General features: G+C 52.0%; 1 protein-coding gene across 1 annotated transcript in view; it reads right to left on the reverse strand.

Moving 5' to 3' along the window:
- Positions 1 to 2,258: 2,258 nt before the first annotated feature.
- LOC119097030 (apolipoprotein D-like) overlaps positions 2,259 to 18,249 on the reverse strand; it is a 17,706-nt gene continuing 1,715 nt past the window's right edge. Inside the window, exons 3-4 of the mRNA XM_037220052.1 lie at positions 2,709 to 2,879; positions 2,259 to 2,263 (exon numbers count right to left, since the gene is read on the reverse strand). Coding sequence (XP_037075947.1) covers positions 2,259 to 2,263; positions 2,709 to 2,879 — 176 coding nt within the window. The remainder of the gene's footprint in view (positions 2,264 to 2,708; positions 2,880 to 18,249) is intronic.

The following is an 18,249-nucleotide window of genomic DNA, read 5'->3' on the forward strand; positions in this document are numbered from 1 at the left end:
GATGTCATGGAATAAGCTCAGTGAATAAAAAAGACGAAACGAGTGCTCTAAAAAACGCAATTTCTCTGTTTACTGAATGTGCTCCTAAGCACTTCGTGTTTCATTACGTCACCGTTCTTTGCACAACATTGATTGAGAGCCAGTCGACGGCCTTTATATCTGGAAATCGTGCTCACGACCGCCAGAGGTTCGCGCTTGGACAATTATGTTTTTCTTGGCCTTGATCGCCGCATGGCTTATGAAATGGCAGGACTTTAATGACGTTATCATGACGTCATTAATGCCAAATTGATTTGGAAAAACTCTCCCCGAAATACACTTCCCATCCTTGCGGGCATATGGCCCAAAAACTGGAGGGGTTTAGGTCTTGCGGAGAGCATGGCTGTGAACTGCATCGAATTATCTTCAACCCGGCGATTTCAGTTCAAAACCGTAATAAATGTTGAACACTCACTTAAGAGGCTGGTCCAGCACAACAATCTTGGTCGGCATACCCAACATAGCACACAACATAAGGAAAATACTTTATTTTAGACAAACTAGCCCTGAGGTTCCTCTAGAGCATGTTTTTTAAATATGCCCCAAACGTGAGAATATGGAGATATGCCCTTTAAGGGCCCGCCGTTTGCCCCTGACTGGGCTGGCCTGCGGCCGGTATCCGGGTCAGGTCAGGGTAGCTAAGGTCAGGTGACGTCAAAAGACAAGGCGGACTGCGCCGAGCATTTTGACGCATCACACTTTCGTCGAAAGTTTCTGCTGATCGTTTGGGATGTCACTATCGGAAAAGGTATTGTCTGGAATCAAGCAACCGGTGTGCACTGATCCCAGGAACCCACTCAGTCAAAAAATTATTAAATCTGAGGAAACGGTCTAACTCTGCTTTTAGTGCTTATCTCCAAGCGATTGCCCTTCGTCGATGATCGAGGTTTTGGGAACTAAAATGCTGATTGAAAGCATCCGTTACTGGGTCAGTTAGCTTCCTCGGCACCTCGGACAACAGGAACGAAGTCGTGCGGCGCTGAGCTGCCGCACCCACTCAGTAAATAACGGCACTCTCAAATGAGCCTCTCCAGATTTGTCTTGAGTGCCAGGCTCCATCTGTCCTTCCACGCTGGCCAAGTGGCTGGCGCGGAGAAAACTGAACTGCTCCGGCGGTTTGAAGGCCGTGCGCAATGCGCGTGTGCAGACGATCACCCCAATCCTCCGAGCACCCGCCTAAACCGCGGGCAAGTCTCACACCGTGGTCGATGTTTCTTGGCTGGGTCCTCCGAACTGATCGTGTCATGATTCGCTTCGCGCTATGTAAACACGTGGGGCCAGTTAGTCGGGACTTGTATTTCTGCACAACTGATCGGAGGTCGACACAACTGTTATCATACCGGAAACTCACCAGGTGGCAGCACCTGCAACACGACACCACTTTCAAAACACCAGTGAAGGTCGGGCCTCTAGTTCGTCAATGCTATTTTAACGTATCGTCTTCAAGTACCTTGTTGGCGAAAGCGCATTTCATGATTCCATAAATTTGGTATTTTTGTACTCGCTTCCGTCATTTGCGTGCGTTTATTATAAAAGGGTAATGCGAGCTTCCTGGTGCCCATGGCATGATAATATAGCTCAACTATTCGAAACTACAACGAGCAGTTGCTTGTGGCTTCCCGACGGTAACTGTGTCAAGTGCCCAATCACAAAACCTCTACTGAGAAAGCACATGTTAGCGAACTGAGAAAGCCACGCGACATCGGTAACAATGCCAATCCTAACTTCAGGAACATACAGAAAGACAAACAGCCAAATAATTTAATCAAGCTGACGGTCGAACGAAGCAGCACTATCACCTCTTGGCACTGAATGCGTAATGTGTTGATGTCCAGCTGTGCATTGCACTACTCAGACGCAGCTGTACTACATCAAACAAGCGATCATCTCGTAAAACACCGGCAAAATGTTGGTAAAGTATGTAATGAAAACTGGACATTGACACACTAAACATTCACGATCTGTGCTGATCTCCGCCAAATTGAAGGTATGCCTACCATTCACAAACTTTGTCCTTAATGGCTATCTATAAACCAAAAAGAAAAGAAAGCTCTATACTGCATGCATCTATGCTCTCTAAGCACCCAATGTCAGGATGTCTTTTATGTGATTTACGACAGACCTGATCATCCGCACCGGTTGCTGTGAGAGCTGAATTCTTTGTGCCAGCGCTTCCTCGGCTACCACTAAATCATACAGTGTAAACACCTAAGAACCGACTAGTCTACGACGCAGCGGATCACCGTCATCACGAGGGTCCTAAACTCTTCTCTAGACCACTCTACGTCGTTTGATTCGACATCACAGCCTGTCATCACAGCTGTTCTACTTCCGAGTTCCCCCCCGTCTAGGACGAGACTTTTTGAGCTTCACGATGGTGAGCGGTATGCAGCTACGTCCGAGGGACCAGCACATCTCGCAGAGGTCCCTCAAGTGGGGCTTACCTTTGCCCGCAGTGGGTTTCTGTTGTCGGTACACCCGTGAGTAAGGGAATATGTACTGTTCCCAGCCCAAGGCAAAGCACTCGCCACAGAGCTGAGACATTCCGCCCCAACTATTGGCGGAGGTCCACCTGTGCATGCAGTAGGTGCATTGGTACTTTCCGAACATTTTCCAGACGAGTTCTTCATCGTCACCAACTGCGGTTTTGTCTTGCGTTTTCTTGTTACCCTTGGTGGACTTTGCGGCTTCCTTCGACGCCTTGTCCTCGGATGACAGCGCTTTCTTCTTGCCAGCGGTCGCCACCTTGGACGGCTTGGTCTCAGAGGCGGACTGCTGCTTCTTGTGACCTGTCTCCTCTTCCGTGGAGTCGTCTTTGGTCTTTTGTTCTTGTTTGCGCCCTGCGTCAGTTTTCCCAACCGCAGGGCCTGGCGCAGTCCCCACCGCAGGGCCTGGCGCAGTAATCTGGGCGGCGACACTCTGGTTCCGTTGCTTTGGCCTGCACCCTGCGTAAATACCTTGCACGTTATCCTTAACATTGGTTGGTGGACCGATGCTACCAGCGCCAGCACACGCAACTGTGCCTTCGAAATAGACTGGTCGAGCTCTTTGGCGCCACTGACGTCAGGAACAGTTTTGCTGGCGTCAACAGTAGCACTCTTCTGCAACGTGACGGAGATTTCAGAGGCATTCACAAGCTGAACGGTACTACCCTCGTCAACAGCTGCACCACTTCCCGCCACCAGTGAACTTACGACGCCATTCCCAGCAGCACTATCTTCGTCAATAGCAGCACCACTTCCCGCCACGAGTGCACTGGTGACGTCGTTCCCAGCAATATTACCTTCGTTAACAGCAGCATCACTTCCGGCCACGGGTGTACTTGTGACGTCATTCCCAGCAGCACTACCTTCGTCAACAGCAGCACCACTTCCCGCCACGGGTGCACTTATGACGTCATTCCCAGGGACACTACTCTCGTCGACAGCGGCACCGCTTCTCGTCACGGGTGCACTTGTGACGTCATTCCCAGGAACACTACTCTCGTCAGCAGCAGCACCGCTTTCCGCCACGGGGGCACTTGTGACGTCATTCTCAGGAACACTACTCCCGTCAACAGTAGCAACACTTCCCGCCACGGGGGCACTTGTGACGTCATTCCCAGGAACACTACTCTCGTCAACAGCAGCACCGCTTTCCGCCACGGGGCACTTGTGACGTCATTCCCAGGAACACTACTCTCGTCAACAGCGGCACCGCTTTCCGCCACGGGGGCACTTGTGACGTCATTCTCAGGAACACTACTCTCGTCAACAGCAGCACCACCTCCCGCCACGGGTGCACTTGTGACGCCGTTCCCAGCAATAAATCCAGCCTTCCTTTGTTCACTGTTTGTCGCGTCAGCAAGGTTGAGAACGGCAACATCAGTCACACACCCTTCGCTTTGTAGCTCATTGACGGTGTCTCCACCATCAGAAGGTGTCCCTCCACCCGCGGCCTCCTCACAGTCAGCTTTCTGTTGGTTGCCTGCTCCCACAATAGACCGATCGCCTCCGTTTTCCCCGGCACTCGAGGCCATGGTATGCTTGTCACCTACGCGAGCTGGCGCCTGGATGATCTCGCTGTTTGTTGCTTGAGAACCCACCAGGCTTGCGCTTCCCAACTTTGCCATCACCGCCTGGCTATCGTCTGAACCCACCAGTAGTTCAGCGGTCTCGAGCGGCTGTTGTGGTGATGCGCTGACTCCATCGGTCGCTGTCCACAGCTCTTGGCTCTGTTCAGTGCTGGCCCGCTGGTCCCGGTCTGTCAGATGGACCTCAACATTCCCAGAGTGCTGTTGATGGGGCTCAGCTTCACGCTCCGGTTCTGTGGGCTGGACCTCTTCGGTGACTTCAAGCTGCTGGCAATGCCGCCCAGGACCAGTTGGATGCTCCCGTTTGGAGGGTCGACCCTCTTCGCTGGCTGCAGACTGCTGGTTATGCTCTTCTGAACCGGTGTGCCCCCCTAGTTCGGTGTGCTGGACACCTCCGCAGGATTCATGACGCTCATGGACATCTCCGCAGAGTTCAGGCCGCTCATGGTGCTGTGCAGTGCTGATGTATTGCTCCTTTGCTGTGCGCTGGGCCTCTCCGCTGATTTCGGACTCATCGCGCTGCTGCTTAGTGTCATTTTGATGCTCCTGTTCTGTGGGTGGAACCCCTTTACTGACCTCAGGTTGTTCATGATGCTGATCCGTGTCAGCTTGATATTCCTGTTCTGTGGGTTGGACCACTTCGCTGGCTTCAGGCTGCTTGTGACGCTGTCCAGTGCTGACCTGTTGCTCCTGATCTATGCCCTGGGCATCTTCGTAGGTATCAGGCTGCTGGTGGTGCTGTTCAGTGGTAGCCTGCTGTCCCTGCGCTGTGAGCTTATCCTCTTCCTTGAGTTTGAACTTCTGCTGGCAATGCTGAACGTCGCTGTCCTGCTCAGAGCCCCTGCACACAACTTCCGCATTCTGCTCCACCTTTCCGCACTGCTCAGCCCTGCGGTCCGCTTCCGTCAACGGCATCACCTCCGTCGCCCTCACCTGCACGTCAGCCGCCTCCGGCAGCATCTGGCGCTGCCCGCCAGCACCATTTCCCAGCGACATGGCGCCGCACCGGCCCCTCCCGCGCCCTACTGCGCCGCGCCGCCGCCGACTGACTCAGCTCGCGGCTGCAGCCGGCCAGACCCGAGCCGATGCCGCGGTATCAGCTGGCTGCCCGGCTCGGGTACGGCCGCTCGCGGACCGGCCGCGGACACCGCCGGGTGGGACGTGGGGACGGGACGCGCTCGGGCCGCGAGACGACGACACGCCGCTGCTCTCCGCCGGCGAGCGCACCGCACCGTACACGGACGCCGCGGACAGGGCGGGCTTCGCTCGGCGACTGCAGCTCTGGCGCCGAGCCGCACCCTTGTTGTTCTGACCTCGGCCGGGCGCGGCGGGGCTTTCCCGCGGATGCCCGCTGGGCGCACAGTACACCCCGGTTAGCGCGGCCACGTCACTGGTGGAGTCATGAGAGGAGGGGGCGGGCGGGGCTTCCCAGCCACCAGCCCGTTCGCTTCGAGGCGCGCACGCGACCTTTGGCACGTCGGCAAGGCCAGGAGAGCCTGTCATCAGCCCGGTGAGTAATGACTCCCCTTTCGTCTAGCGCTCTCAGCGGAGGGATGGTGGGAAGAGAAGAGTGAGTCATACGTCCGTCGCCCCTGTTTGCCGTACGCCACCGTAGCTGCCCTGCAACAGCCCACTGCTGCAGGTCGCCCACACCGCCGAATGAAAATGGAACGCGGTGCGTGGTACCTGTTCTCTATGAGCTACGGCGCAGCTAGAACGACTCTGCAGGAACATTTGAACGCTATGAACTTGATCAGCCTAGCCCGACCCGGCCGTCATGCGGTCCATTTGCGGTCACTGGAACATGATACACGGAAACATCGGGATGCCATCTTGCAGTTCAGTGACAAGCGCGTAATTTCCTTGCAGTTTTGCCTGACGAATTATGAGCCTTTTGTTTGCGAACTAGGGCCCTTTGTGAATTGCATTCCAAGATCCACCGGACTCAACCCATTAGTGAATGCAAAGTGGATCCAAAGTGAATAAGATCCTCCCACAAACCAGTCTGACGAATTCCAACTAAGATCCGGTAAAATTCATCGTGTCAGAAGATGACATTGAACAGCCCATTTCCATTCGTCACAGTTTGCGGGGCTTTCCATACCATCGTTGAATGAAGAGCACATGAGTACATTTACTAGTCTGTGGTTTGCTCCTCCCCATCATGTTAATCCAGTCTAATCCACGAGGTTCAACCAATTTTCTTTTGCCTTCCAGTCCCCATTCACGTCGATCTTAACTGCGGCCCACGGATTAACTTGCGTTCGGCCAGGGTCTGAGGCAGCCGCGCACCGTCGGGGGAAGTTGACTTCCACCCTGGGATCTCTCACTTCCTGAAGTCGTACAAAAAAAGAACAAAGGCACTGTCGTGAAGGTCTCGTCAAATCATGAAGAATGCACACCAAGGTTTTGGCCTTAGGTCAAATGTGAGGTTGCTACAGGTCACGAATGGAAAAAACGGTCGCTCTGGTAAATGTAGTTAAAACATATGTTAACAAGTCAAGACGGATATTGAGGGCTCAGAAATAAGCGTTCAGACTATGGAAAGTCCATTCTGACCATTTCTGCCCCCCGCAGCGGCCAGGTCAGGTGAGGTCACGGTTGCAAAATGGGTCTACCAGCAGGCTACAAGAGCGATACTTTTTCACAATGTGCCTCTGGCTAAGTTTGTCTTATAACATCCAGCTGTAGGGGAAGTTTTCTCAGACACAAAGATGCCACTTCAGGCTGACCTAGAGGTCAGAGGCCAGTTAGGTCAACTTGGACCCAATTTATAAGCCATTCAATGAAATATTGAAGTGCTAACCGGGTCTAAGTGGCCAATGCGATAATTTTCTGTGGTCAGACATGGTGTGTAGTAAATCTAAGGGTACTCAAGGTCGCATAGCGCCTGTATACATCATGCGCATAGTTCCTTCGATGCTTCACAATGCATGTATAACAAACTGCGGACAGGCACGTTAGTTCATGAACACAAGCGTCACAAACTCCACAAACACGACATAAAGTTGGTGACACGCGTCGCACTCGTCCATCTAGCCTCTCCGCTACTGACAACAGAAGTCATTGCCTTGGATGACCTCATATTACCTTGCATGTCTCCTCGCGACCTATTGTGACCTCGTTATGCATTAGGATGGCAATACATGATTTCATAGAATACTCGAATCCTGCGCCCGACATTAACTAATAAAACTGCCTATTTTGAGCTCAGCATGGGTAATGCGTAAGGCGCCCACAGATGCATGTTATGAGCTAGGCTTCTGGAGTCATGTGCTCTGTGGTCACATGATGATTGTACATATGAGCTGGTACCCTTTTCCTCATGTACAAACATAGCTACACAAAATTTCTCAAATTTACATTATTTGCGAAACAAGTCGAAAAAATGACTCATCTCAGGTCACTCACTTCGCGTGTTGGGAGAAATCCGAAATAAACAGACTATGTACTATTGTGTTTTATTACTATAGCAAGTTTGAGCAATGACAAATAACGTGCAAAAACTTATGCGTGGTCAAAATTTGCGAGAAATCGACCTCTTTGACCTCATCAAAGACACTTGCTTCTAGGTACCTTGCCAGGTCAAAACGTTAAATTCCCACGCAGAATGAAAAACTGACAGACAACAGGTAATGCAAATTTGGTGTCGCTGCGATCTTTTGGTTTTGAGCTATGCACGAAAAACCACAGGGGGAAGCCAACACCCTCCCGGCCGGGCGCAGGTTAATAGCAAGTTCGTGGTTTCTCCGCTTCATGAAAGCTGAACGGGTGCATTGCAGACTGAATGTGTGATTTTCCGTTTATGTCGCAAAATGAACAAGGCGTGCAATGCTTCACCTCACTTCAGCCGTGTTCCACCGAGCTTTTTTAGATAACAACTTTCCTTTAACCCCATTCGAAAAACGCGCTTAATCCAAAACTCGCCAGCAGCGAAAACGCTCTGCGACATGGGTTGAAGCGGAGCCCGGATCCAAATTCACGTCCACGCTCCGGACCCGATTCGGATCCGCAGCGTGGACCCGGACCCGATCCGGATCCGCAGCGTGGGACGATGTGTGCAGCCTGTCAAGCAGGTCCAGCACAAACCATGGATCCGCCCAGAGACGGTGTAACTGGACACTCACAAAAGTCACGTCCTGTAACCCCGTCGTTACTTTTTGATGTTTTAATGTGGATAGACGGTTATGGTTATTTTACGCGCACAACAAGGCACCAACTTCATCAGTTAGGAGTGAAAATAGCCGCGACCTTGTAAAATTGTGGCATGAAGGCTCCTTTCATTTCATGTGCTATACGCTCATTTTGAAAATGTCCTGTTCGCTCTCAGTTTAGCTGGTCTTTCTTTGATTCGCACTTAAACCGGTTTCAAGAGAGATTCTGATTCCTATGTCCATAGCGTGCAGGATGATATCGTTGCTGCGTCAGCGCCGCTTACAAACATGCACTGTTTGCACCTGTTTGTGTAACCGCACGTGCTGAGGTCTCAGCCGTCCCTGAATAATTCGCCATATCTGGTGCTCTGAAGGCTTGAGCTGTTTTAAGGTGTCCCAAATGTAGAGCGCTTGGACGGGTAAATGCGTCGTTCGATGATAATGATAGCAGGCTACAGTCACACCGCATGTTTTAAGTAAAAAGGGATTTGGCACCGGTTTATGTTGCGCTTTTGTGTTGCATTCGTCTGCTTTTCATATTCCCTGGGAGTCCTGAGAGAGTGGAGCGGCTTGAAAAGATGGAAAGATTTATTCATCCAGACATTTTTTCCTCACAAAGGCCAGAACCACGAAACTTTGAAACATTATTCACGTGAGGATTTGTTAAATGATTGGCGTGACAACTAAAGTGAAACTCTTGGTGACAAAAATGAGGTCACCAATTAAAAACTATATCGATCGACAGTCTCAGCTGGAGATAGTCAACATCAAAGGCATCAGAATGCGTATACAGGAAAACGGTCAACAATTTGTGGTGCAGCGCATGAAAAAGGAAAATTGCGACTTAGCTATGGTGTAGATGTTGATCTACAGTTGAGCAACACTGGTAGAGATCACAGATAAGCTGCAAGACATGTTGGGCAATTGGATGGAACCGGTAGTCGAAGTGGGGTTTGAGCTTGCTTGCAGTGAATATCACGAACTTGAAGAGCAATTCAGGTAACTTCCAGCGACAGATGTGTGTCATCATTGTACACACGATGGAAAAAGGCTGGCTATTACACACAGTTTGACGCTGATTATGACATTGAAGCTCGCTTCCGAAGTCAAAGACCAGCGTATTGGCTCGTCGGGGAAATGTGCTGAGTAGTCAAGCCAAGTCACGTTTTGGGCAATTTGCGTGGTAATCGCTTTCGCGTAAACATTCTGTGAGCATGGTATTCACAGCTTGCACCGTTGAACATTCTGACAAGGCCAATTCCCATAAACAGCGCCGCTCCAAACACACGCCGTCATTGGGCCGTTTCCTTCAGACGCCTACACGGCCGTCTGAAGTAACGGGAGGAAGAATGTTCTGGATACTCTCTGTCGCCGTCCAGGTCTGCGGGCGGCGGTGCCAGCATCCGACGGGTGGGTTTTCACGTGGTGTGACGAGGTCCAAGACGGAACAGAGGCTGAGCTTCGCATGGGGAGGAAACGTTGCCGGGAATGGCACCGGAAGTAGACGCTATCTCCTCGAGCGTGTGCCTCCATCCAGCGCTGGGGGCGCCGTCGGCCGCGCGCGGTCGGTCGCAGGGCGCAGTGAGTGGCCATTCCGATCCCACGAAGTTTAACTAAAAAATTTGCGAGTTATTTGGTTGAATGTGCAAGTATTCGACGTGCCATTCCCCTGTTAGTAGATATTTCCGGGGTCGCCTACTTTGGTCGCCTAATTTTCACGCGACTCAACCGTCGGCTATGGTTCTTTTTGCTGACAATCTACGAGGTGGCCCCAGAGGTCCTCGAGATCTTTCCAAAACTAGGCAAGCTAGAGTCGCGCGAATACCGACATTTTAAGGCTCTCATCGAACGGCATCACATGAGTGTAGCTGAACGCCGATGAAAGGTATCAGTAGCAGGTCAAGTCAAGTCATAGTGGCCAAATTAGCAGCTCATGGAATCTCGTTATAAGTAGAGCTATGCGTGCTACGAACAGGGTTAAAACAGAGTTAAGAACAGGACAAACTTGAATAGCTATTGTGAAGCTCTGTCGGATGTTAGCAAGGAGACATCAATGGATGCGATGCGTGATATGTCAGACCAAAGCATTGAGGGCTATTGTATTCATTTATCCTTCTGGCTATATAAAAATGACTATCAAGAACAAAACAAGGCTCTTTAAACGATGCAGTGTCGGGAAGACTTTCAAGGTGTCAGCGTTCGTGCAATTAAAGCTCAAATAGCGACATCCAGCATCTCTTATTTATGAAAAGTACAAAGGCCTGCCTAGCTTGACCTTTGATAACCTTTACCTGCAAACCCAGATGTAATACCAATTATGCACATCGGAGCGATGCACTAGGAGAATCAGTCTAAACCCCTCTGACATTTCTGCAAGAAGGAGGCCCCATTTGTCTATCTTAAGTAAAGCGACACCAAACTAACTTCAGGAAAGATGTCAGGTCATGGACGTAAAGGTGAGGAATTGTCCATTTCACTTAGTAGTAAAATATTATTTGGTACAAAAGTTGCAGCTTCGCGCTCAAAATTGTCCAGAATATACATTGATAAGATTTAGGGCTTCTCTGTGGGCTCCTTGTATGGTGAGGGCTAACATGGCACCGATGGCACCGATATTCCCTTCATTGCATGCGTAAATGTTACCAACTTCTTTTTGGGAAGAACGTCGGGGGCTGACTGGCAAGCGAACATTACAGCATACCTGAGAACACTGAACAGGGCAACAGCAGGACGTGTGTGCCAACTGATGCGAACCAAAAACGGATTATCCATCAACCATGACTTATGGCGTGCGACGTGGCTTACAACGTGATCAGCGGTGCCATCGGGCGGGCACTGGTCGAAACGTGGACCGATGGAAACAAGAGACCACGTGACCGGTTTGTACTTTCAGATCACGCCAGTCATGTGCAGCGGCCACGATAGCAGATGCCCAGGGCCAAAAGTCACACGTTTTGCTTAATAGCGCGTGGCTAACTCGCAAGTCACAACCCAGCGGCTCCAGCTTGACTATCGCACTGATCCGCAGGTTTCGGGGTGGTTTATTAGTGATGTTAGGTCCTGGCAGCCAGAGCAGAATGGAGCAGTGAAGCCAACCACACGGAGTTAGCAGGTTTGCCGTCGACAGGCTGCTCAGTCATCTAAACAATGTCCGGCTCACAGATGCACCATAAATCGCCAAGCTGTCGGTCCTTGTGGACTTTTCAAGCCATTCTCGAATACGGTACGTGGTGACGTGAGCTGCTAGGGCCAAAAAACCTGCAAAGGCTTTAAGTCCAATTCACTTTTACCGAAATCACCCTTTCAAAATATGTTTGTTTTTCATGATACAGGGTGTCACGAATTTGATGCGCGGTTGTATCGTCTTCACCAACAGAGAACTTATTGAGATCGTGTCATGATTTATTTGCCAGCGTAATCCCCACGCAGTGGTGTACATTACCGCATGCGCTCCGGCATGCCGCACACCATGTTGTTCAGAGTCTCTGTCTTGACCCCCCGCCTCGCCGCTTAGATGTTTTGGAATAGGGTTTTGTCTGAAGTGGCCGGCGTCATCTCGCTGAGCTCCTCCTTTACGATCGCCCAGAGATTCTCGATCGGCGACATGTTGGGGCCGTTACCTGGCCACGTATCCTTCTCCCAGAAGCCCGGGAAGTTGGCGCGGTGCCAGTCCTGGGTCTTCCTGGCGTGATGAGCTGGAGCGCCGTCCTGCTGGAAAATCGCCCCCGACGTGTGAGGCAAGAGTATGACCTTGGTTGGTGGGCTATTTCCCTTCCTCCGCCGTATCGCCGATGCTGCAGTCCTCTTCAGTACCTCCCTGGCGTAGTAGTCGGCGGTGACGGTCTGACCGCACGGGGCTTGGCGTAGCTCAGGGAGGCCTCCGTATCTCATCATGCCACTGACAAGAATCTTTAACGGCTGCTTCACTGTCTCAGCAATCGGCACCTCCAAGCTGTTGTCGGCCCAGACCCGTTCGATCTGGCGGTTAGGGGCTCGGAAGGGCTGGATCGGCGACTAGTCACTCAACAGGATGCGTCTATAGTCCTGAACGGACCAGTTCTTACGGGCCTTGGTGAATTCCAGCCGCCTGCGCTTCTGGCCCACGGTAAGCCTTCGCTGCAACCTGAGCTTGGGCAGCTCTAGTTGCAGGCTGCTCTTAAGATACCGGTGGACGGCCGACTTGAAGGCTGGGTGCTTCTTCGCAGTCAGTTTTCTCACCAGCTCTCTCGTCGAGTGGCGCCTTTTGAAGGACGAATTTGCAATGACATCTTCGCCACTCGGTTCAAGGCCAACTTCCGCTCACGACCTGCACAGATTTCGAGCGTCTCTCCTGAGCGGTCGCAGGCTAGGCAGCGCCTAACCGTCACTAGGTTGACGCCCAAGTCCCTGGCGACCTAAACCTGGGTCATACCGTCCTTGACTATCCCAAACGAGCGGTAGCGGATTAATGGCTTGTGCTCTTTCACCATTGGCGATATGCGGACTCGACGCGTTGGCTATCTCGAAAGAATGACCTTTCCCGCCCGCTACCGGCCGGGGTCAGGCCGGCCGCTGGGGTCATGTGATCGTCCGACATGGCGGGATGCCCTGGGCCGCGTTCCTCATGGGCTTGGGCCTCATGGGCTTGGGCCTCATGGGCTTGGGCCTCATGGGCATGGGCCTCATTACCTACGTGACTTGCCAACTATGACGTCGCAAGTAGCGACGTCATACATGAGCGACTACCCTCCAAGCCGTAGGAGCTGTTGTGACTCACTTACCCCTGGCGTCACAGGCTGCAACTTGTGGACAGCTGTTGGTAATGGGGAACGCGGCCTTGGCGCCGAGCGCGGTAAAATTCCACTCACTCAGCGTTCGGGGGAGGGGCAATAATAGGCTATATATATATATATATATATATATATATATATATATATGAAGGCTGTAAACTTCTGGCGTGTCGGCAATACGAGTCCTCAAAAGCACTGACTTTGAAAACATTACTGTAGACTCTTGCTTAATGTTCCGCCGTTACGCCGCACCTAAAAACGCGGTCGTAATTGAAGTGCTACACAATGCTGCTCTCCTCATCGTGCCGCTACCAGAAATGCTTATGAGGGGGTCTTGGTGCTCTGATAGCTTTCACTTAATAAGGCTGTTAAACCCATCTAAATGGCACCGCTATGGAAACAAGCGTCTGAATCAGGGGAATCAGGGAAGGGATACACGGGATCCGGCACTCCGGGACCCTCACCACTCTGGTTGAGCCCTGCTGGTCTCCAATGAATCTGTGCAGAGGAGAGATGCAAGGAAAGTATCAGGGGAAGGGCTTTCTACGTAAATTTCTACGTAATTAAGACAAACAAAACAAACAAAAAGCAATTCAACTGAAGTGTATGGTAGGGCCGAGCCCGTTCAGTTAAGTGCTTGTCCCTCACCACTCCAACTCCGTGTTTGAATCCAGTATGTGAAAAGGTGCGGCTACTCTCCTGATTGATGCGGAAGCCTCTTTTTGGTTTCTTCTCTTGCTAGCTTTGCAGAATGCTGCCCTAAAGGCGGGCTAAGCGACTGGTGACTACCGCCTAGTGGCTTGGGGCACATGACTTCCTTGAAGTGGTACTTTATTGCGCAATAAACCCAAAGTCCATTTGCGGAATAAGCATTACGTCAGGTTTGTGGGACTGGCTACCACGGCATGGCTTCACGGCTGCTGTCGCTGCGCACTTGTTGCTTTGCGACTCGATAGAGTTTGCACTAAATACACTAAACCAAATGTGCAGTGGCGTACTAAATTTGCGATACCTTTGCGATCTCGCGCTGCTCCTTGGCACGCACTGCCCTGCGGTTAAGGGTGAAAGCTATGATATTTTTAATGGTAGGTAGGCCATTCACTCCATCCCATTTTTTGAAAAAACCTCAGCTGACTTCTTGACGACCAAATCTCATTAAGAACAACACCTTGTTTTAATCAACACGGTCTAGGCGCCTGACAGAACAATGTGTGCAGTACGTACCATGAACTAGCGTGAGGCGGCAAAAGTCGCCAGCTTACTACATCCGTGCAAACCCTGTCAAGCCGCTAAGCTGCGCGTTGACAGCCGCGGCAGCCGAAAACCATCGCGTGGTAGCCAGTGCTTCGCGCCCGTACTAAGGAGCGGCGATTAGACAACAGCTTGCAGTGCGATTTCCTCAGGACGTGAGATAGAGATGGCTTATCAATCTGCCGTCAGCCATCAGGATTGCGGCGAGGCATGACTCGTGCCGACTGACGAAGCACATGACGTGATGTCACCGACAAGACATCTGTCACCAATGCGGTCTTATCATTGTTCGTCATGTGCTGGGAGCAGGCGATTGTTAGGTGCCCGAAAATGTGAACTCCTAACAGGGACGCACAGATATTTTCACGGATAATTAATGCAAATCATTTGAATAAATGACCAGACCAGCTCACCGCTAATTGGCTGGGTGTCATGCATACGATATAGACAATGCAAACTGGATGCGATCAGCGATATAACATGAAGCACCACTGTCTTTGGACCGCGTTCTCGGTATGCACACCTCACCGCTGACCTACACAACTAAGCGAGACCGCCGGCTTAAAGCCCAGGATCCCCACGGTATCGAACATGAGCATAAACGACAGTCACGGACACGAGGCATGTTCACCAAACGAATCGAACAAAGACCCCGCACTGTGCCACATGCGGGGAAGAGACCCACCATCGCACCTCCCCGCGGCAGAACGATGGATGACCCAAGCTGCCGCTGGCCCAAGGATGGCGAACCCCGGGGGTTACCGAAATTAGAACCTGCGGAGCGTTTGGGGCGCGTCCACGCGCGACGTCAGCTAACCCGCCGCCGCGTCGATACAGCGCAGGGTCGTATCAGCGCACGGTACGAAGGTCGAGCGCACCCACCACCGGTCGAAGGGTGACGTGCGGCAGGAGTCGGGGTTGAAATCACGGCGGGCCGGACGACGGGAATCTGTGTTGGTGATGTCATCCATGCCGTCATACGCAAAAATAGTCCGCGGCGTTTGGCGTCCGCAGCCAGGATGACGAAGATTCTATGTTCGTCGCGTAGAGTCTTTGTCAGACGCGAGGAGCATTTTATGTTATTCGGTTCAAGCTAGGTATAATGCCGCATCAATATCATTTCTGACCAGGTTCGTTAACGCACTTCCGACAGACGAGGGATGAAGAGAAGGCATGACACACATTTTAAACAAAACGGATTGCAGGTCACATGATGTTAGGAAACCCGGAAGTGCCACTTTTACGGCTTCGGGGGGCCTCAGCCCCCCCCCCCCCGTAACGCTCCCCTGTGCTAAGGAATGCATATGAGCGGAGGGAACACGGAACCAAAAAAATACAGAACAATTATGTTAACCATTGACATACAAGACAACATTTACCTAAACTTATTACTACGCATTATGCTAATAATGCCTAATAATTTCGTGCCAAATATCATCCCCGAGATACGTTGCGCTTTTGTCACCGCAACCCTGCATATGTTGAGTCAGTCTGCACATGTTTGACAAGTGTTTCAAAGGATAATGCTTATATTGGGATAAGGAACAACTGACTGCAATATGCGGCAGCTTTTGAAAGTACAGGGTGACCCAGATAAAAGTAAACGCATGTTTTACCCAACAGTGGCAAGTACATTTGTCGCCTAGCCGTGGCTTGTACTGGTTATACAACACGATCAGCGACAGCGATGGTCATCATGGTTTCTTATTAGATCTAACAAGATCTAACACGTTTTCTGTAAATTACACTCCATTCTAAGTTTTTCACCAAAAGCCAACTTACATTAACTTGAAATGGGTAGCCAGTCCTCCAGAGAAAAACAATTCTGAATGCACGATATATAAGTTAAGTTTTTAACTTAACATCGAATGGGAAAATTCAAGTGGCCGAAATCCGGGGAGAAATCAGATTTTGGGGGTAGGCTAGGTCCACCCTTCGGCCGATCCCCGCGACAGGTGCACGGTGGATACTGCTCCGATCAGAGCGCGGCCGAAACCCACAGCCTGAAAAACGAGCCCCTGACATCTGACCGCGCCTGTGTCAGCCGCTGGCTGCTGGCAGGTTGCCAAATGCCGACGACCGAAGATATTGGGATCATGTTCTCGGCGAAGTTGCTGCACTCATCGTTCAGCACGTCGGTGACTGCAAAAGTACGGCTCACTTCGACGAGAGAGCAGCCTTGCTGATCAGGCATGCAGAGGCCGCGGGCTACACCGTTTCTGTCCGGTACTCCGACGCACGGGAGAAATTCTGCATCCTCGCGTGGTGCGTGCCATTACCCCGAAGTACGACAGCCCCGTAGCCCTCTTTAATGCAGGCAAAAACAGCGATCACGTTTTATCCGTCTCACTTCATGAGGTTCAGTCATAGCATTGCACTTCATTGCCGGGGGCAGAGGTATTAATTAGCAAGGACAGAATTGTTACGTGCACTGGCAAGGATTATTACACGCGCCGCAAGGACAGCCCGACCGATTCGTGAACACTCAGCCCCAACGCCTGAGCCCAAGCGTGTTAGGCCGGATGGCAGGGCGCTTCCCGCAGGCGTCGAGGCCGCTACAGAACGCCGGCTCAGCCCTGGGCTTCCCGACAAAGAAGATTCACATCCGTTCTAGTTAGCAAAAACTAACCAGTCAACACCACCTAGGTTAAAACAACAAAAAAATTCATAAACGATATAATCAATCCACCAAAGCATAAACAGCCACAACAATCTGCAGGATTCAAGTGTCTCCAAGTCAATAACACTGTGCACTGTTCAACATGGTACAAATCCCATGCCAAAGCGATTGATGTCTGTGCAGCATCGCCTAGCACACCAGAATCGCAGCAGATCATCGAATGCAAAGAACAGTACCACTGACGTCACAACGGCGCTTAGTGCCGGGTGATGCGCGTAAAACCGCTACGGGGGACGGCAATCACCGACGCTCTCAAATCGCTCACTTCAAAATGCTGCGGCACACAATTCATTTCAAAATCCTGCTTCACAATATGGCGTACCTTACCACGGAAGCAAAAGAGCCAAATGTCATACCCTACCACGAAAGCGAACGTTTTTCCCACCCGCGCCCGAGGGCTGGCGTTCAGCGTGTCTGTAGCATCCATGATTCCGCCGTCCGCCAGGGCTAGGTGGTGCTGGCGTCGCGCTCAGCCCCGCCCCAACCTCGGGGACGGCGCGTCACTGGCCGTTTACCCGCCGGCACTGCACCGCCGCGTCCTGACAAGGGCCCAACACGCCTCTGCTCGTTCTCAAACCTCCAGCGCGACGCCCGTCCCATCCGCCGTGAACGCACTGTCTCTTTGGCATCGACGCCGCAGCAACGGCTGAGCTTCACGCGACGACAACAGCGCCCGGTCGCCCTGGCGCCCGCCACCACCAGGCCTCATCAGCCATCGCCACACGAGGCGGCCGCGAGGCGCGCTGCCGTCGCTGCCAGATCAGCGCGCTGGAGGGCGCCTCCGTCGTCCGGCCGCAGCCGCTGCCTCGTGGGGAGGGTCGGACCGACTCACGGGCAGGAGACGCCGATTGGTGTCTGGCGCATCGCCGAGCCAGACGGCAGCGGGCGACGCCTGGCGGGAGGAGAAGGAATTACACGCAATCATGACGTCGGCGGGCGATTTCTCCCAGAAGCACAGAAGGGAACGAAAATGACGTCTCATTCGGGGTTTTCGCAGGGAATGACAATGGTAGGCTATGCATGGCGCCACTGGCACACATCAGTACCACACGGGCATGGGATGATCAGCGAACCTATCACCACCTACCTGGTAACAATGTCACATGCCTTACAATCAGTGCCTCGAACTGGGCATCCCACGCCCCCCCCCCCCTCCCAGCGCCGTGCGAGCATCCTCTGCGCTCAGTGCTTCTTCCACCGCTGCAGCTCTTCGGCAGCGCTCTCTGTCCCACTCCATGGCTGTCAGGCTCTTGTCGGCGAAAGTATCACTGTAACACTGTAACA

Source organism: Pollicipes pollicipes, unplaced genomic scaffold (assembly GCF_011947565.3).
Source record: "Pollicipes pollicipes isolate AB1234 unplaced genomic scaffold, Ppol_2.1 Scaffold_2334;HRSCAF=2739_pilon_pilon_pilon, whole genome shotgun sequence".
Lineage (NCBI taxonomy): Eukaryota > Metazoa > Arthropoda > Thecostraca > Pollicipedomorpha > Pollicipedidae > Pollicipes > Pollicipes pollicipes.